General features: G+C 51.4%; 1 protein-coding gene across 1 annotated transcript in view; it reads left to right on the forward strand.

Moving 5' to 3' along the window:
- The first annotated feature begins 768 nt into the window (after positions 1-768).
- Positions 769-21313, forward strand: part of CFAP99 (cilia and flagella associated protein 99) — a 44942-nt gene continuing 24397 nt past the window's right edge. Inside the window, exons 1-5 of the mRNA XM_007953514.1 lie at positions 769-879; positions 7369-7513; positions 8502-8596; positions 11573-11685; positions 13182-13359. Of these exons, the coding sequence (XP_007951705.1) occupies positions 769-879; positions 7369-7513; positions 8502-8596; positions 11573-11685; positions 13182-13359 (642 nt within the window). The remainder of the gene's footprint in view (positions 880-7368; positions 7514-8501; positions 8597-11572; positions 11686-13181; positions 13360-21313) is intronic.

Here is a 21313-nt window from a genome sequence, read left to right on the forward strand (position 1 = left end):
AGGCAGGAAGGGGCCCTTGGCGGTGGCCCTGGGGAGCCCAGACGCAACCCAAACTTGCACACTGCATTGGAGGATTCGAACCTTTAAGAACAAGGTACCCCCACCTCCCTGGTGTCCTTAGGGCCCCCGCCCCCAGAAGCTTACCTGAGGGCTCCCAGATAGGAGCTCACCAATGTCCCAAGTATGTTTCTGGAATGTTCAGTCCTCATATGAGGCCTGGCCACTTACCAGCTCTACTTCCTCTCTGAGTCTAGGTCCCCTCATCTTTTAAATGGGATTGCGAGCCCGGTGAGCCCCTGAGACTACTTCTTGCCCCATGATTTTCATGTGTTCCCTCGGGGCAGACCTGCTGAGTAAGCTATCCCACACTCAAGGGGACTTGGGTGGGCTGGGGTGAGGGGCGCAGGGGCTGCTGACAGGTGCCCCCACCCTGAGTATGGACCCCGTCAGGCGAGTCATTCCCTCCTGCAGTGCAGCAGTGGGGCTCGGGGTCAGAGAGCAGCTGAGAGGCTCTGTGCACAGTGGGAGCCCAGGAACAGCGCAGGCCTGTGGGAAACAGTCTGGGAAGCGGGTTGGGGTCACTCAAGCCAGGTCCCCTCTTCACCCATGCTCTACACCCCACAGGGTCCGTGTCTCCACCCTTCTGGACCTCCAACCAGTGTTGCTGAGGGTCCTGGCAGCCCTGCAGGTGTGGCCCGGCAGGAGCCCTCCATGGTGGAGCCAATGACCTTGTAACCTTGTGACCTCGTAGGCCCGCCGGCCAGGAAGATGGCCTACTATGGAAAATGCATCAAGATGGTGATTGAGCAGCTCAGCAAGTTCCGACCTGAGAAGGACAGTCCCGAGCAGTTCCTGGAGGCTGTGTCCCTCGACCTGCAGGTAGGATGGGAGACGCCCTGGCCGGCAGCCGAGCCATGACACCTGCCGGCTCACTCAACCAAAGAGCCAAACTCACTGCTATCGAGCTGCTCCCGACTCATAGCGACCCCCTTTGGGTTTCCGAGGTGGTAAATCTTTACGGAAGTGGATTGCCTCATCTTCCTTCTGTGGAGTGGCTGGTGGCTTTGAACCACCAACCTTCTAGTTAGCAGTCAAATGCCTTAGGCACTACGCCACCAGGGTTCCCTAGCCCCTCACTATAGACTCTCAAATCCATTCCCCATAGCGCTTCTTCCTTCTAAAGAGGGAGTGACCAGCCCTTGGGACCTAGAACCTCAGCGCTGGACATCTTGATTCCATTCTGTCACAATTAGCCACAGTGTCCTCCCCGGACACCCCAGGAGCATGACCTCCTTTGTCCCCGGAGGTATTCCCAGAACCCAGTGTGAACAGGCACCCTGGCTTGTGACTCAGAGACATGTCTCCATGTTGTGCTGTCCTCAGTTACAAATAGATGAGAATCCCACCCCACAGGGCACCTCTGTCCCCATCCCATACCCACTGCCATCTTAGGAGAAGTCCTGGACAGCAGTGCCCCTCAGGAATCGTGGCCTTCACCCCAAGGGCCATGCAAAGCCCGAGCAGCCAGGATGGCCACAGCCGTGCCTGCTGTGGTGTGCCGTGGCTTCTGTCTGGGCCTCAGGGACCACTGGCCGGGCCTCCGAGGCTCTTGCCTGCTCTCACCTGGGTCCTTAGTCTGCTCTGAGAAACATGAGCCTGGAAGAAAGCCCCTTGCCCTGGAGGTGGCGGCAGTGGTGAGGTCACAGACCTGTGTCAGCCAGCCCAGGGCTGTGCTCCGCAGCTGGTGGTAGGAGGAACTCAGCTCTGGGACGAGCAGGTCTTAGAACAAGGACCCAGGGCCCTCCACTTACACGAGCTGCTGCTTCCCAGCCGCGTCTCAGCCCGCCCCGAGCTCAGGTGGGAGCCGGGAGCCTCCCTGGGCTCCTCCTGGTCTCTCCCTGACACCTGTCACCGCCTCTGCCTTCAGCTCTGTCGCCCGTCCCCCAGTACCACTGTGGCTGGCACAGCTCTGTCTGGGTTCATGGTGAGGCCTCCGGACCGGTCTCCCTGTTAGGTGCTTCCCCTCCGCGGTGCCTTCTAGACTGCACTAGAACGCACTAGAATGTACTAGAACGTACTAGAATGTACTAGAACGTACTAGAACATACTAGAGCGTGGGACAGGTGGTGCCAGGTCACTTCAGAACCCCGTGCTCCCTCGTGGCTCCTCCCCTCACCCCCACGTCCACTCTGCACTGATGCCACTGGCCTGGGGCTTCTGCTCTCCTGGCCTGTCCAGCTGTTCAGTCCGCACACGGCCTGAGGTCAGAGGGTGCCTTCCCCAAGCAAAACCTGTAAAGTTAATGTTTCTGTTTCTAGAGGAACAGTGTAACTGACACCCCGGGGTACTGCACCGATTGAAACTGCCTCGTGGATGCACCAGCAAGGGGCTCGCTAGCACCCCCACTGCCAGCTCTGTTAGGGGGAAGCAGGAGAAGGGCTACCACATGGCTTCCGGCCGCGGAGACGCGCTTCACCTTGTTTCTGACTTTAGTCTTGGCGTCACTGCTTTAGTCCCTGGGTTACAGCCGTCCTCGATGTATCAATGAGGTGACTCACAGGTGCTGTGTTATGGTCAGTTCACATCCAGGCCTGCCGCCCTCGCGGCACCCCTGGCCTAGTTCTGCCATAACCCTGTATCCCAGCAGACGAGCTCAGTTCTGGGAACTGGGAGGAGGTGGCTGGTGGTGGTGACAAGCTGGCTGGCTTCTGGACTCTGGTTCCCAGCACCTAGCCCTTCCCCTGTGCTACCTGTGAGACCTGGCTCAGCCGCTCTCCCCAGGGCTGGCCAGGATGGCACACACCCAGGGCCCCTTGGCCTTGCAGCCACCTCCCCCCACACACATCCAGTCACTGGGCTGGCCCAAGCCCTTCTCGGAAGATGTGGGCCTCCCCCTACCTGTCTGGTGAGCAAGCAGGTGGTCTGGAGGGGCCCAGCGTCAGGTGAGCCTGGTCTGGGACCCCCTTGGGCCTCAGTCTCCCATCTACAGACGGGTGGGTGCCGCTTTCCTGAGAGGCTGCTAGCACAGCCCTAGAGCTGCCCTCCCCCTGTGCTGAGGTCTGGCTACGGGCCCAGCCTACGCGTGGACCAGGGTCTCAGTTACCTACCTGCGTCCCACTGGGCCCCGCACACCCTCCAGGACCACCCGGGCTCCAGGCTGCACCCTTACCCTCAATGCATGTGCACAGTTCCCAAACCCAGACAAGACACAAGAGAACTGGAGGAGACCAGGGCAGGGGATGGGGGTGGCAGGGGGCGGTGCCCACAGGCCTTCCGCACCCAGCCAGCTGCTGACTCAGGGCCCCCTGCAATGCCAGCCACACTGACTCGCTGCTTTCTGGCCTGCTGCCCTGAACCCTGGGCTGCTTCAGACAAAACTGAAAAAGCTAGAGGAAACGGGGCTGGGGCTGACACCCTCCAGGATGGATCCAGTTGTGGGTCAGATGGCCGAGAGGGAAGCTGAGTGGACACCCATTGCTGAGGCCAGGCACGGCAGCTCCAGGGAGGGCCCTCGCACCAGGCCTGCTCGGTGCTGGCCCACACTTAGAGGTGTCACTGGACCCAAAGCTCCCTAGGCAGGCCTCCTAAGCCCTCGCCCAGCACCCAGGTGCTATTCTGTGGGGGAAGGGAGAGCTATAAAGACAGTTTCTATTTGGAGTGATGTAAAACTTGGGGAAGCGGATGGAAGATGGTTGCACAACATAAGAAAGTCAACAACACTGTATTGTACACTTAAAAATGGTTAAAATCCACATGGTGGTATTGAGGAAGAAGAAGACATAGAGAGGTACATAGGAGGTATAGATAACAGAGATGAATCCTTTTGCACATGAAGTACTGCATTGTCAGTGAAGACAAACATGGGTATACGGGTGAATAGATGGGTGGATCATCCACCCACCACCAACTGCCATTGAGTAGGATCCGACGACTCATAGCAACCCCTCCTTAGGTTTCTGAGGCGATATCACTATGGAAATAGATTGCCCAACTTTCCTTCCAAGGAGTGGCTGATGGGTTTGAACCACCAGCCTTCTGATTAGCAGTCAAATGTCTTAGGCGCTATGCCACCAGAGGCTGAACTATTAGGTATGTCAGTGCAGTGAGGAGTGTGCCCAAGACTATGTACAGGTTTGGTAGACAATGTTTCTACAACTATATTGGTATGTATTGTAAGAATTCCCAGGTATGATCTTAAAAGCTTGCAAGCTGCCATCTAGATGTAACAATAGGTCTCTCCTCGTCCAGAGCAAAGAAGAATGAAGAAAACCAAAGATTCATGGAAATGATTAGTCCTAGCGACTGGTACACCATCTGATCTGCAGCCTATACAACTATGAGACCAGAAGAACTAGGTGGTGCCCAGCTACCACTGTCAACCACTTGGAAGGGGATCTATGTAGGAGATCCTGGATCGAGAGGGAGAACAATGTGGAAAAAACTCAAAGTCATTTGGAGGGAAAAAAAAGTGGGGGGGACCAGGTTTGCTGGTCTGACAGAGCCTGGTGGAAGCACTGAGACTATGGCCCCTAGCTACCCTTCAGGTCTGGAATTGAACCCACACCTGTGACTTCCAGCCAAGTAAAAGACAGGCATGTGAGTTGAACATTTACCTGAGGTAGATACACTCCTTGGAGAGAACAATCATGGGAGAAAGAAGGGCTGTTTATGCACAGGGAGACAGCTCAGGGGGCAGGAGTGCATGGAGTGATGGACACAGAGAAGAGGTAACTATCAGGAGGAAGTGGGAGGGGAGCTATTGCATTGTGGGAAATTACAGTCAAAGTCATGAGACAAAGTGGATGTGAACTGCTGTATGGAAAGTGAATTTGCTCTGTACATTTTCACCCAAATCACAATAAAAAGAAAAAGATACTCTGTAAACTAAAAGAAAGAATTCCCAGGTATGTAGTAGAGCTGACAAGGGACAAGGTTGTAGTTAGTTCTTGGCCACAGCCAGCTACTCAGAGGGAGGGAATAGTCAGACCTGTGGGCTTAGGACCATAGTCGCAGGGGACATCAAGCTCAACTGGCGTAACATACTACACAAAACATTGTTCCATCTCCTACTTTAGCAAGTAGCAGCTGGGATCTTAAAAGCTTGCAAGTGGCCATCTAGATGCAACAATGGGTCTCTCCTTGTCCAGAGCAAAGAAGAATGAAGAAAACCAAAGATGCATGGAAATAATTAGTCCAAGTGACTGGTACACCATGCAATCTGCATCCTATCAACTAGGAGACCTGAAGAACTAGATGGTGCCCAGCTACCACTGTCAACCACTTGGAGGGAGATCTATGTAGGAGATCCTGGATAGAGTAGGAGAAGAATGTGGAACAAAACTCAAAATCATAAAAAAGGGATCAGGTTTTCTGGTCTCATAGAGCCTGGTAAAACCCCTGAGACTATGGCCCCTAGCTGCCCTTCAGGTCTGGAATTAAACTCACTCCTCAAGCATATGAGCTGCACATTTACATTAGGTAGATACACTCCTTGGAGAGATCAATCATGGGAGGATAGAAGGTCTGTGTATGCACAGGGAGACAGCTCAGGGGGCAGGAGTGCATGGGAGGGAAGGACACAGGGAAGAGGTAACTATGGGGAGGAAGTGGGAGGAGAGCTGTTGCATTGTGGGAAATTACAGTCAAAGTCATGAGACAAAGTGGATGTGAGCTGCTGTATGGAAAATGAATTTGCTCTGTAAACTTTCACCCAAATCACAATCACAATAAATAAAGTGGTTAAAATGCTGTGGGAGTTAAGGTTATGTGTCACCTTGGTTGGGCTTTGTTGAGTGGCTGGGCAGCTGGATGTAGTTATTCCCCATGGTGAGATCAGTCATCACTCCTTGGTGGAATCTTCTGGAGCAGCTGAGTAGCTTCCTTAGGGATATGGTCTGTTTCTAGTATATAAGGAGAAGTTTTGAGAAAGGTCCCTGAACTCTTTGGCATAATCGGACCCTGCATGTAGCTGTCTTCATTCAGCAGCCTGCCATATTTCCTGCCATCTTGGGACTGGCTCTCGACTTGAACTAATGACCTACCACGTTGTGTGGTAATATTGGGACTGTGCCATTTTATTTGTCAACCTTGGGCTTGTCAGCCTCAGCAGCCAGCAGCTGCCTGAGTGAAGACAGACCTCCAGCTTCAGTGGGCCGGGAGCAAAAGGCAGAGCTGAAGCCCAAGGTCGAGGGGCTTTCACCAGTCCCTAGAGCTTGGCACTTTACACTTGACTTCTAGCTTCCTAAGCTGTAAGAGAATAAACTCCTATTTGTTCAAGCATCCACCTGTGGTATATTCCCATCAAAGCGGCAAGAAGTCACAAAAACAAAGGGCCAGCTTTTGTTATATATTTTTGTAACCACAATGAATTCAAATGAAAAAAAAAAAAAAAAGTCTCCCAGCATGCCACAGTTAATAGCGTGTTCCCCTCCTTGCATGCGTATTGTGCGTCTGCCGGGGTCCCAGTGTGCCCTCTCAGTATTAATGGCTTTGTCTCGTTATAAGTCTTCCAGGAGACTTTAGTGGCTACATGACACCCGTCCATGGCATGAGATGTTATGTTTGACCCAAACCAGCTGCCATCCAGCCTGTTCCGACTCATGGTGATGTGTATAAACTGCTCCAAAGGGTTTTTCATAGCTGTGACCTTTGGAAGCCTATCACCAGGCCTGTCTTCAAGGGTCTCTGGGTGGGTTTGAACCGCCAACCCTTTCGTTAGCAGCTGAGCACTTAACCGTTGGTGCCGCCAGGGCTCCACGTAGGCTACCTGATTCCCCTCCGGTTGGATGTTGAGATGCTCCCATGGTGCTTATGCTTGGACAAGGCCTCTGCTCCGGACGACGCCCTGAGGTTCCCAGAAGTGAGGTCGCAGGATCCCAGGGAAACGCAGGGCTCCCAGAGCCCTTCTGGGAAGGCCGACGGCCTGCGCCTCCATCAGCCCCTCTCCTGCTGCACTGGCAATGCTCCCGTACTTTCTCTGTTTCTAAAACTCAGTTCCTTTTGGGGACAAAAAGCACGCCACATGCGGTGCTGCAAACCCGAACCCGCTCGGCATAGTTGGGAGATGCCAGCGCCCCCGCAGGTCACCCTCCCAGCGGGTTGGCACCCATGTTTCTGCTGGGCAGGCTCGTCTTCCCACCCCTCCCTTGTACTGTCTCACTGCAGTGAGTTTGTTTCTGTCTCTGCACCCACCTCACGGTCAAAAGTGCAAGAGAACCTGTGGGGCAGCTCCCTGGGACCCTCGAACCAGAGGACTCCTGTGTCCATGACCCTGTGGCCACTGCTAGCAGCACCACCCTGGCTCATGCACTTGCCTCCCTGCCATGTTTTCAGGCATCCAGCAAACAGCCTTCTCTCCTGTGCCCCCAGCCCCTGAGCCCCCTGAAGCGGGCGTTTATTCTGGAGGTCCTGTCCGGCTGCCTTGAGTACCGGAAGTTACTGAAAGTCGTGGTGGATGCCTTCTACGTGCGGGATGGGCGGATCTGCCTGTGGGTCGACTACACCCTCTTTGAGGGTCAGTACTTGCCCCCCCCCAGCTCCTGGCCTTTCCAGTGTCTTCTGCTTTTAGGGGGCCTACCAGGGCCCTCACCCACTTGGCCCTTGGGGTTGCCTCTGAGGGGGTGGGCAGGGAAGCAGTTGTTACACCAACTTTACAGGTCTGCAGACTGAGACCTCAGCCTGCTGAGGGTGAGGGCCACCTGGTGTCCCCGGGACGCACGTCCAGGCCCCAGGCAGATGGGCTTGGGCCCCAACTGACCTGTCCAGAGCCACCTCTGCCCTCTGAGCGAGGCACAGTGGGGGTTGAGGGAGAATGACCCAGACGGCCAGCTTGGGCAAAGTGGGCAGCCTTGAGTGGGCTTATAGATACAATGTGGCTTCCAGGGGGAATTAATCTGAGGTGCTGTCCCCGCTGGCCTTCTGTTGGCTTGTGATGGCCACTGCTTCATGGGGGTGGCCACCCATGGCAGGGCAGTCAGTCCTGCCGCTGGGGGAGGTCCTTCAGGCCTTGGGACACTGCCTTGGGAGGGGCAGGGGGCAGGGGCAGTTGCAGCGGTCCACAGTGGCCATCAGCACCCTTGGGCCCCACACCAGGTGACATAAGAACATTACTGGCTCCAAAAACCCTGGCCAAGCCCAGAGGCACTCAAGTTCCACCTGCCCTTGAGGTCCTTAAGCCTCTCCATGTTGATAAACTAGAATCCATAACAACCTCGCTTGTTACCCAGAAGTCCTCAAAATATCTGAGAACTTCCGGGATCTATGTGGTGGGCTTTGAGAGCCACACAGTGTTCTCCACAGCTCAGACGAACCCACTGACGCACGGCTGTCATTGTACCGGATGGTGTGCGGAGGCTTCACCCGACCGCCAGGCACACCGTGCCAGCATTGCTGTGCCAGCCCTGGGCCTCTGCTTGAACTCTGGCGGCCAGCTGGGAGACCCCGGTGCCCTCTGTGGGGTCGAGGGTCCCACGCGCCCATGCCACTCTGTCGTGTCTCTGCAGTGATCTGCTACCTGGCCACCTTCCAGCTGGAGGAACTCGGCTTCCAACTCTTCTGTAACATCGTCAAGTCCCAGCCCCCGGACAAGATGAGGACGGTGAGCGAGGCAGCCTCCCGCCTGTGGGGCTGGGGTAGGGGTTGGCCAGCTGGTGGGGGCGCTGAGCTTGGTTCCTGAGGCCTAAGGCAAAGCTGTGTTCGGCAGCAGATTTAAGGGAGGAAACCCAGGGGGATCATTTTGTGTTTCAAAGACACTAGCGTCCTCCCCTCACTGTGAACATGCTCTGTCCTAGGAAAGTGTGATTCCAGGTCCTTAGTGTCCAGGTGGGTGGTACCAGCTGATGGTTAGTTATAAGCCAAGTCAGGGAGCCCTTGCCTGTCTGTCATTACCTGGCCCTTCTGGCCTCTGAGACCTGGCAGGCCACGAGAAGAGAGCCCTCGTGAGCCGCCCACCTGCCTTGCCCATGTCACATCTGTGTCTGCCACTCACTGCTGTAGAGACCAGGGACTCAAACCAAAATTCACTGCCATGGAGTGGGATCCGACTCCTAGCGATCCCTCCTTGGGTTTCAAAGGTGGTATAACTACGGAAGTAGATTGCCCAACCTTCCTTCCGAGGAGTGGCTGCTGGGTTTGAACTGCCAGCCTTCTGGTTAGCGGTCAACTGCCTTGTTGTTGTTGTTGTGTGCCATGGAGTCAGACCCAATGCATAGTGACCCCCCTTGGGTTTCCAAGGCGCTATCACTACGGAAGTAAGATTGCCCAATCTTCCTTCCAAGGAGTGGCTGGTGGGTTTGAACCACCAGCCTTCTGGTTAGCAGTCAAGTGCCTTAGGCACTATGCCACCAGGGTTCCTTATCTAAGTATTAATCGTGTATAATTCCCAATGGATAAATACTGCTCTAGTTTTCTTAAGTAAGGGCTTCATTAAAAAAATAATAATAATAGAAGAAGAAGAAGCAAAACCAAAGACCTAGCTGAGAGATCTGTGAGACTGCCCTAGGGCTGGCCTCATGGCGTGTGAACTGGCATGTGCCAGGGCCACCCTCCCCGGGAGGGCTCCGGGCTCAGGAGGACCCTGTGTTCATAAGGACCTGTGTGTGGTTAGTGCTCTGCTGTCACCATCTTGAAACCCTGTGGAGCCTGCACTCTGAGGCTCTGGGCAGGAGGCCAGCCAGGGCCTTAAGGACAGGAACAAACTGTCCAGACCATCTGGCCACCCACTGTCACTGCTGTGGTCAAGAGTGACCCAACCAGCAGGATGTATTGGCTCACAGTGGCTCAGCTCAGGGCACAGGTAGATGAGTGGCCCTGGCTGGTCCCCCCAGGCCACCATTTGTGGCCTCACTGGAGGCAGTTTTCACTGGCCAATTCTATGAGAAGTAGATGGTCCCTTCCTTCTTCGGAGTCTTAGTCTGGAAGCAATTGTGTTCATGAGGAACCTGTATGTGGCTGTCATTCAAACAGAACAAAGGGATACTGCATGGTTTAAAATCAGGAAGGGAGTGCGTCAGTGTTGTATCCTTTCACCATATTTATTCAATCTGTATGCTGAGCAAATAATCGTTGGACTATATGAAGAAGAACATGGCATCAGGATTTGAGGAAGACTCATTAACAACCTGCATTATACACATGACACAATTTTGCTTGCTGAAAGTGAGGATGACTGGATGACTTGAAGCACTTACTGATGAAGATTAAAGACTATAGTTTGCAGTATGGATTACACTGTAAAGAAAACAAAAATCCTCACAACTGGACCGATAAGCAACATCATGATAAATGGAGAAAAGATTGAAGTTGTCAAAGATTTCATATTACTTGGTTCCACAATCAACACCTGTGGAAGCAAAAAAAAAAAAAAAAAACTTACTGCCATCAAGTCAAATCCAACTCATAGCAACCTCATTGGGTTTCTGAGGCTGTAAATCTTTGCAGAAGTAGGTCATCCATGGAAGCAGCAGTCAAGACATCAGACCACGTATTGCACTGGGCAACTCTGCTGCAAAAGACTCCTTTAAAGTGCTAAAGAGCAAAGATGTCTCTTTGAAGACTAAAGTGTGCCTAACCCAAGCCATGGTATTTTCAATCACCTCATATGCATGTGAAAGCTAGACAATGAATAAGGAAGATGGAAGAAGAGTTGAAGCTTTTGTTGGCAAAGGATACTGAAAGTACCATGGACTGCCCAAAGAGCTAACAGATCTGCCCTGGAAGAAGTGCAGCCAGAATGCTCCTTGGAAGCAAGAATGGCCAGACTTCGTCTCACCTACTTTGGTCATGTTGTCAGGCAGGACCATTCCCTGGAGAAGGATGTCATGCTTAGTAAAGTGTGGGGTCAACGATAAAGGGGAAGGCCCTCAATGAGATGGATTGGCACAGTGCCTGCAACGATGGGCTCAGGTATAGCAAGGATTGTGGGGCTGGCGCAGGGCTGGGCAGTGTTTTGTTCTGTTGTACTCGGGGTCGCTGTGAGTCGGAGCTGACTCGATGGCACCTAACAACAACAGGAGGCAGTTGCCTGCCACTCTGGGGCAAGTGGCCCTAGGGCAGCACGTGGAGGGCCAAGGACCCCTGCGTTCACATGCTGATGGAATCAGTATGATGGACAGAGGGCTTTTTTCAAACCCACGTCCACTCCAGCAGGTTCTCTGCTAGGTGAGAATTTATGGCCTCCTTCCTGAAAGCCCCATTTGCAGGAGTGAGCTCTGTGCCTGGGGAAGAACCAATCAATGGCTATGCCCAGATGGGGGTGGGCTAGAGACAGGGGAGCAGACTGCCCCCTTCAAGCAGGAGATGGAACCACAGGGGAAGACGGAAATGAGGTGGTGGGGAGCGGGGGAGAGGAGACGGGAGAACCAGGCCATGCGGCGTTGCATCCCTGCTGGGAGAGAGGGCCTGGCTCTACTGCAGCTGCTCCTGGGGCCTGTTCCTCCCACCAGTTCCCGACCCTCCCCTGCAGTGTGGCTGTGCCCCCAGCCAGTCTCCCTCCTGCCCTCACTCTGTCCCCTTGAGAAGACGGTCTGGGCCTATGGCTCCTGAGCCCCCCTGAAGACTCTCGCTTCCCCCTCAGTTCCTCAAGTTCTTCTTCAACCCCCTGCACCTGTGTTCCTGGATCAAGGACGAGTGGAGCCTGGTCTATGACACAGCCCATGTCAAGGAGAATTGGATCGACCCTCTGATGAGGTGGGTCTGGACAGCAGGGGGTTTCAAGGGTACCGGGCAGACAGAGCAGGGCAGGGGCCTGGGTGGCTGTGTGGGACAGAAGTTCCATGAGAGGTGGAGTGGGTGATTGTGGTCAGAGGGCTGAAGGCTCAGCAGACCCCCATGTCCCCAAATATCCTCCACATTGGCTGGCTGACCAGTTCAAGGAGCTTCCAGATTGGGGTGGTGAGCAGCCCCTGGGCTCTAGAGCCCACGCACTGAGCAGGGGCTGGGACAGTGCCCCTGGTCAGGAAGGGAGGCGGGCACTCCGGGCTGTGGCAGCCCCCAGCCCTGTGGGAACTCTGCCAGATTCCAGCCCTGCCCTGGTCTCCCTGCAGATCCCGTGGGGGGGGGGGGTTGGGTAAGGAAAGCTGCAGTTAGGGTCCCAGAGTTCAGGCACCACTCCCAAGCTTTTCCCCCTTCCTGGGGACAGACGGACTGACTGTTCTGGAGGAAGCAGACAATTTGCAGGAGCCCTGATGCCTGGGGGAGATGGGAGCCCCTCCTGTGGGGAGGGTGCTCTGGTCCCCAAGGAGGCTGAGTGTTCCCTGCAGCAGCCCATTTCCCCGGAGGGCCACACCTCAGCCCCCCTGCCACTACCAGCATTGAGGAAGCCTCCAAGGAGGCAGTCGCAGACTCAGGATTGGCTGCTCGTGGCCGGGCGCAGGGGCCTGGGTCTGCAGCATCCCCCCCCCCACCTCCAGACAGGCTTCCCTGCCGTCTCTGGGACCCAGCCCATCACACACCTCCCACTCCTCCCCAACCCGGCCAGACCCTTGAATGGCAACCTCAACAAATACCAGGCTCCCTGTGGCCCCTACAGAAGCCCATCCTCCTCCTGCGTGGCTGTGGTTCTCCCAGGGGGACCAGGGGAGTGACCCCCAGCAAGGCTGCTGCAAGGCCCGGGAGGGGGGGGCCCCAACCTTGGGGTGGCCCACCGAGCCCCTTCCCAAAGCCCTGATTTCAGTGCTCTCTGAAGCTTTACCTGGAGAGAGCTGGGCCCCCGGGAAGTGCAGGGTCTGGGCTCCAGACCGCTTACCCTGCCCCTGCCAGCAGCTTCAGTCCCACTTGCCCCACAGAGCAGCTCCAGAACCTTCCTTTGGAATGTTAGCTCCTCCCACTCTGGCTCCCCCCCCCGCCCCGTGCCATCTGCTCTGCCCAGATGAGCTCCTCCTCAGGTGCGCCATCCCTGCAGCGGCACCTGCCCTGCCCCCCCAGCCCCCACTCATCCGCGTGGCCTGGAAAAATAATGCCTCTGAACCCAGTTTCCTCATCTGAAAGAAGGGCGTGCTGATGTGTGCGTCACAGGGGCGGGGCTGGCACCAGGCCTGTGGACTGGTGGGTCCCAGGAAAGGGAGGCTGTTGGTCCCTGAGGCAGACCCCAAGCGCTGGGGGCCCACTGGGTCCCGAGGGCCTGGCCCCCTGTTCACCTGCTCAGGCACCCATTCTGAGCAGCTTCTCCCATTCTGGGCTCCAAGGTGGCAGCCGGAAGTCCACGAGCTGATCAGCGAGCTGGAGGCTGTGTTGGCCAACCGGGTCCACCTTGTGAAGACCAAGGCCAAGGTCACAGAGCCCAAGGAGTTCAAGCTGACTGCCCCCAGGCCCCGTGCCATCCCGGTGCCCGAGCCGGTACCCGTCGTGGCCAAGCCTAGGCCAGTAAGTGCAGGCGTCTGCATGTGTGTGGGCTCGCTGCCACCAGGTCCTGGCAGGGAGAATGGACCCCGTGGGCAAATGGGACTCTAGGCTCCTGCCAGGGCTGGGGGGGTGGACCTGGAGCCTATCCTGTGGGCACTCACCCTCCATCACCACACACTGAAGCTGCCAGGCCACAGGGCTCAGACCTGTCTGGAATTGGAGCTTGGAGCCCACCTTCAACTCTGTGACAATGTACTGTCCCCTCACCCCCATTAAATACTAAACAGGGATCACCAGTAGACTCTTCGTGCTGTGGGCAGACAAGAGTCCCTGGTGTGTGAGCCCCAGTCACACCGTCCTGTCCCCCCCTCAGGCCCTTTGCACCCCAAGTGCCCTCTACCCAGAGCCTCTCCCTCTGTCATGGCCTCACCAGTTTCTTCTATCAGCCAGGATGCCTTGTGTTGCAAGTAAGGAAAAAGTGCAGTTCCAACTGGCTTAAACAATAGAGAACTTCCTGGCTATCATGACTGAAGGAGAATAGGCTTCTGGCATAGTTTGATCAGGGCTCAGCTCTGCTTCTTGGTTATTGTCTCCACTTTATACTCTGTGGGTCTGCTTCATCTTTGGGATAACTTCCCTCCTTGCAGCAAAAGGTCCAGACCTCACACACACATTCTGCACTGTCAGGAGTGTGAGAGGATATCTAGGAACTTCTTTGGAAAAGTCTGATTGGGTCTGCTTAGTTCACATGTCTGCCTTTGAACCAGTCACCATGACCATGGGTGCAATGTCCTGACAGGTTATGGACTCTATACTGAGAGCTCAGAGTGGACTCAGTTTCCCAGAACCAGCCTGCTTGCCGACAGGACTGAGTATACTGTAGGCGGCTAAGGGGATGGCACTGGGGGTCCTGGAGCCCGCCCCACTCCCACTAGCCTTTATGACTCAGAATCGTTCTTTCCAGAAGGCTTTCCATGAACCTAGGAGCTCTGGTGGTGTAGTGCCTAAGGCACTTGACTGCTAACCAGAAGGCTGGCAGTTAAAACCTACTAGCCACTCCTGGGAAGGAAGATTGGGCAATCTACTTCCGTAGTGATACTGCCTTGGAAACCCAAGGAGGGGTCGCTATGAGTCGGATCCGACTTGACGGCAGTGGGTTTGGTTTCAGTTTTGGTCTCCATGAACCTTCAACTGAATCAGTTTGCTTCCTTCTCATCAACCTAGCCCCTTTCCCTCACAACATCTGAGTTTGCAGTGGTTTGCTTCTGCCATTCATCTGTCCGTGTGTCCCACTGTGGTGGCTTGCGTGTTGCTGTGGTACTGGAAGCTATGCCACTGGTATTTCAGACACCAGCAGGGCCACCCGTGGTGGAGAGGTTGCTTTTGAGAGCTTCATTTACTGATGTGGCATGACTCACAATGAGAAGAAAAAGTGGTGAATGTCCATTAATAATTGGAACATGGAATATAAAAAATATGGGTCTAGAAAAATGGGAAATTGTAAAAAATGAAATAGAATACATAAAGATCGATAGCCTAGGCATCAGTGAGCTGAAACGGACTGGTGTTGGCCCTTTTGCATCAGACAGTCATGTATGTGGTCTGCTATGCCAGGAACCACAAATTAAAGAGGAATGGCATTACATTCATCCTCGAAAAGAACATTTCAACATCTACCCTGAAGTAGCATAGCGCCTAAGGCACTTGACTGCTAACCAGAAGGCTGGCGGTTCAAACCCACCAGCCACTCCTCAGAAGGAAGGTTGGGCAATCTACTTCCACAGTGATATCACCTCGGAAACCCAAGGAGGGGTCTCTGTGAGTCATCTGACTCCACGGCACATAACAACAACAACCCTGAAGTACAGGATTATCAGTGATAGGATAATATCCTACAAGGAAGACCAGTTAATACAGCTGTTGTTCAATGTTAACATCAACCGCTAAAGCCAAAGATGAAGAAATTGAAGATTTTTATGGATTTCTGCAGTCTGAAATTGATAAAACATGCAACCAAGATGTATTGATGATTACTGGTGAATGGAATATGAAAACTGGAAATGGAGGAACATAGGAAGTTGGAAAATACAGTGATAGAAACAACAGCGAAGATGGCATGATGGAATTTTGGAAGACCAGTGACTTATTTATTGGAAATACCTTTTTCAACAATATAAACAGCAGCTATGCATATGGGCCTCACCAGACGGGATATGCAGGAATCAAATCCACTACATCTGTGGAAAGAGGCGATGGAGAAGCTCAATATCATCAGTCAGAAAAGGGCCGGCACTCACTGAAACAGACCATCAATTGCTCCTATGCAAGTTCAAGCTGAAGCTGAAGGAAATTAAATCCATGAGAACCAAAATGTGACCTTGATTATATCCCACCTGAATAGATTTGATGCATGGAACAGCAATGGCTAAAGACCAGACAAGTTGTAGGATGACATTATGGACATCATCCATGAAGAAAGCAAAAAGTCATTAAAAAGACAAGGAAGAAAGAAAATAACAAATGGATGTCAGAAGAGACTCTGGAACTTGCTATTGAATGTAGAGTAACTAAAGCCAACACAAGTAATAATAAAGTTAAAGACCTGAACAGAAGATTCAATGGATGGCTTGAGGAGACAAAGTGAAGGATTACCGTGAAATGGGCAAAGACATGGGATTAGAAAACCAAAAGAGAAGAACACATTCAGCATTTCTCAAGCTGAAAGAATTGAAGAAAAATTCAAGGCTCAAGTCGCAATATTGAAGGAGCCTATCCTCGGAAGGAAGGTTGGGCAATCCTACTTCCGTAGTGATACTGCCTCGGAAACCCAAGGAGGGGTCGCTATGAGTCGGGGCCGACTTGACGGCACATAACAACAACAACAACAACATGGGTAAAATATTGAACAACACAGGAAACATCAAAGGAAGATGTGAGGGATACATAGAGCCATTATACCAAAAATGATTGATCAACATTCAGCCATTTCAGGAGGTGGCACGTGATCCAGAATGAATGACATTGATGGAAGAAGTTCAAGTTGCACTGACGGCATTGGTGAAAAACAAGGCTCAAGGAATCGACGGAACACCCATTGAGATGTCTCAACAAATGGGTGCACCACTGGAACACTTGCTCTTCTATGCCAAGAAATTGGGAAGACAGCTACCTGGCCAACTGACTGGAGGAGATTCAGATTTGAGCCCATTCCAGAGAAAGGTGATCCAATGAAATGTGGAAACTATCAAACAATATCATTAATATCACACCCAAGTAAAACTTTACTTGGGTGTGATATTAAACTAATTTTTAAATGGTTGGAACAGCACATAGACAGGGAACTGCCAGAAATTCAAACTGGATTCAGAAGAGGACATGGAATGAGGGCTATTATTGCTGATGTCAGATGGATCTTGTTTGAAAGCAAAGAGTACCAAGAAGATGTTTACCTGTGTTTTATTGACTAGGCAAAGGCATTGAGTGTGTGGAGCATAACAAATTATGAACAACATTGCTAAGAATGGGAATTGGTTTTGGTTACCTAGTGCCGCTCTGACAAGAATATACCACAAATGGGATGCTTGAACAAACAGGAGTTTATTCTCTTACAGTTTGAAGGCTTTAAGTCCGAGTTCAAAGTGCCAGGCTCTAGGGGCTGGGTGAAAGCCCCTCAACCTTTGGCTTCAGCTGTGCCTCTACTCCTGGCCCCACTGGAGCTAGAGGGTTTTCTTCACTCAGCTACTGGCTGCTGAGATTGACAAGCCCAAGGTTGACAAGTAAAAAGGCACAGTCCCCATGTTAACCAAACTACATAGCAGGCAAATCACTCAAGTCCATTGGAAGTCCCAAGGTCAGCAGAGCACGGCAGGCTGCTGAACAACAACATGGCTACATGCAGGGTTCAAGCATGCCATAAGCCAGAGACCATTCCCCAAGGCTTCTCTTTATATACAGGAAGCAGACCGCATCCCTAAGGCAGCTCCTCAGCTGCTCACAGTAGATTCCACCATGGAGTTGATGACCAGTCTCATCATGGGGAATACTACACCCACCTGCCCAGCCACTCAGCCAGGCCCAGTCGAGTTGACACACAGACTAAACCACCACAGAATTCCAGAACATTTCATGGTACTCATGGGAAACCTGTACATAGACCAAGAGGCAGTCTTTCGAATGAAACAAGGGGACACTGCATGGTTTAAAATCAGCAAAGGCGTGTGTCAGGGTTGCATCCTTTCACCACACTTATTCAATCTGTGTGCTGAGCAAAGAATCCAAGAAGCTGGACTGTATGAAGGACATGACATTAGAATTGGAGGAAAACTCATTAACAACCTGCAATATGCAGATGACACCACGTTGCTTACTGAAAGTGAAGATGACTCGAAGCACTTACTGATGAAGATCAAAGACTACAGCCTTCAGTATGGATTACACCTCAGCATAAAGAAAACAAAAATCCTTACAACTGTACTAATAAGTGACATTATGATAAATGGAGAGAAGATTGAAGTTGGCAAAGATTTCATTTTACTTGGATCCATGATCAATGTCCATGAAAGCAGCAGTGAGGAAATCAGGTGACATATTGCACTGGGCAAACCCGCTGCAGAAGACCTCCTTAAAGTGTTGAAGAGTGAAAATACCACTTTGAAGCCTAAGGTGACCCTGACCCAGGACATGGTATTTTCAGTAGCCTCACGTGCATGCGAAAGCTGGACAATGAATACAGAAGACAGAAGAAGAATTGATGCATTTCAATTATGATATTGGTGAAGAATATTGAATTTACATGGACTGCCAAAAGAACATGCAAATCTGTCTTGGAAGAAGGTCAGCCAGGTTATTCCTTAGAAGCTAGGATAGCGTGACTTTGTCTTTCATACTTTGGTCATGTTTTCACAAGGGACCAGTTCCTGGAGAAAGACCCCATGTTTGTTAAAGTGGAGGCCCGTGAGAAAGAGGAAGACCCTCAGTGAGATGGAGAGATACAGTGACTACAACGACGGGCTCAGGTACAGCAGTAATTGTGAGGCTGGCACAGGACCAGGCAGTGTTTCATTCTGTTGTACGAAGGTCGCTATGAGCCAGAACTGGATTCAGTGGCGTCTAACAACAGTAACAACAACAGTGCTTAGTTACTTGTGAGTCTGTTTATTGCCGTTTTTCCCACCAGACCTTGTCCATCTTATTTGCCCCATATTCTCAATGCCTGGCACAACCCTGGCTCACAAATCAGGCCCTTGTAAATACTTGTTGGATAGATGAATGATTGCATGGATGGATTGATGGAATGATGAATGGATGGATGGATGATTGAATAGAAGAACAGATAAAACAGTAGATGGATGGATGAATGGTGGAGGGGGGAAGTGTGGGAGGAATGGGTGGAATGGTGGGTGGATGGATGGAATGGTGGATGGATGGAATGGTGGCTGGATAGATGGATGGGTGGATGGATGGATGGAATGGTGGATGGTTGGATGGAATGGTGGATGGTTGGATGGAATGGTGGCTGGATGGATGGATGATTGAATAGAAGAATAGATAGAACAGTAGATGGATGGACGAATGGGTGGAATGGTGGAGGGGGAAAGGGAAGGAGGAATGAGTAGAATGGTGGATGGATGGATGGAATGGTGAATGGATGGAATGGTGGATGGATAGATGGATGGATGGATGGAATGGTGGATGGTTGGATGGAATGGTGGATGGGTGAATGAAATGGTGGACAGATGGATAGAATGGTGGATGGATGGAATGGTGGATGGGTGGATGGAATGGTAGATGGGTAGATGCATGGGTTGATGGATGGGTGGGTGGATGGGTGGATGGATGGATGGAATGGTAGATGGTTGGATGGAATGGTGGATGGTTGGATGGATGGATGGATGGGTGGATGGATGGAATAGTTGATATCTGGATAGATGATGGATGCTCAGGAGATCGTGGCTGAGCAATCCAACTCTTTTTTTTTTTTTTCCCCAAATGCTGGATTGTTCTTTTGTGTGTGTGTGATTTGGGTGAAAGTTTACAGAGCAAATTCACTTTCTGTACAGCAGTTTACATATACTTTGTCTCATGACATTGACTACAATTTCCCACAATATGACAGCTCCCTTCCCACTTCCTTCTGATAGTTAGCTCTTCACTGTGTCCATCCCTTCATGCACTCCTGCCCCCTGAACTATCTCCCTGTGCATAAGCAGCCCTTCTTTCTCCCATGATTGTTCTCTCCAAGGAGTGTATCTACCTCAGGTAAATGTTCAACTCATATGCCTGTCTTTTGCTTGGCTGGAAGCCACAGGAGTGGGTTCAATTCCAGACCTGAAGGGCAGCTAGGGAGCATAGTCTCAGTGGTTCCACCAGGCTCTATCAGACCGCAAACCTGGTCCCTCTTTTTTATTCCCCAAATGATTTTGAGTTTTGTTCTACATTTTTCTCCCTCTCTACCCAGGATCTCCTCCATAGATTCCCCTCTGAGTGGTTGACAGTGGTAGCCAGGCACCGTATAGTTCTTCTGGTCTCATAGTCATATAGGCTGTGGATCGCATGGTGTACCAGTCACTAGGACTAATTATTTCCACTAATTTTGGATTTTCTTCATTCTTTACTCTGGATGAGGAGAGACCCATCGTTGCATCTAGATGGCTGCTTGCAAGCTTTTAAGATCCCAGTTGCTACTTACCAAAGTAGGAGGTGGAACAATGTTTTGTGTAGTGTGTTAGGCCAATTGAGCTTGATGTCCCATGTGACTATGGTTCTGAGTCCGAGAGGGAACTACTCGGTCCCTCTGGGTAGCTGGCTGTGACCAAGAAGTGACTACAAATTTGTCCTGTACACCTGGGAATTCTTACAGAACATATAAATACACTTGTAGAACCATTGTCTGCCAACCCTATACATGATCTTGGATACAATCCCTGCTGCATAGACATACCTAATAGTTCAGCCTGTCCACCCATCTATCCACCCGTATACCATGTTTGCCTTCACTGACAATGCAGTGCTGTATGTACAAAAGGGTTCATCTTTGTTGTCTGCACCTCCCATGTACCTCTCTATGTCTTCCTCTTCCTCAGTGCCACCATGTTGATCACTCACATTTGGTATATTGCCCTTCTCTTCACCCAAATCAATACTTATCTCTACCTATCTTAACAATGTTCCCTCCCCTCCCCTCCCACCGTTGGTAACCAACAAAGAAAATTTCCTTCCATATATAAAACATTCCTTGACTTTTACAATAACAGACTAATACAATATTTGTCCTTCTGTAATTGACTTATTTCACTCAGCATAATGTCCTCCAAGCTCATCCATGTTATGCACCGTTTTTCAGATTCTGCATCATTCTTTAAGGTTGCATAGTATCCCATTGTGTGTATGTATCATAGTTTGGTGAACCATTCCTCAGTTGATGGACACCTGGGTGGTTTCCATCTTTTTGCTATTGTAAATAGTGCTGCGATGAACCTGGGTTTGCATATGTCTGTTCTTGTCATGGCTCTCATTTCTTTAGAATAAATACCTAGTAATGGAATGGCTGGGTCAAATGACATTTCCATTTCCAACCTTTAAAGGAATTGCCATACTGCTTTCCACAGTGGTGGCACCATTTTACAGTCCCACTACCAGTGTATGAGAGTCCCCATCTTTCCGCATTCTTGTGAGCATTTGTTATTTTCAGTCTTGTTGAACTTTGCTACTAGTGCTAGAGCAAGATGCTATCTCATTGTTTTGATTTGCATCTCTCTAATTGCTAATGATTGTGAGCATTTCTTCATAAGTTTGTTAACTGCCTGAATATCCTCCTTGGTGAAGTATCTATTCATGTCTTGTGCCCATTTTTTAATTGGATTATTTGTCTTTTTGTTATTGAGGTGTTGGAGTTTTCTATAAATTCTAGACATAAGTCCCTTGTCAGATATGTCATTGCCAAATATTTTTTCCCAATCTGTAGGTTCTCTTTTGA

The sequence above is a fragment of the Orycteropus afer genome, unplaced genomic scaffold (assembly GCF_000298275.1).
Source record: "Orycteropus afer afer isolate SDZICR_OR568_19922 unplaced genomic scaffold, OryAfe1.0 scaffold00398, whole genome shotgun sequence".
Classification (NCBI taxonomy): Eukaryota; Metazoa; Chordata; class Mammalia; order Tubulidentata; family Orycteropodidae; genus Orycteropus; species Orycteropus afer.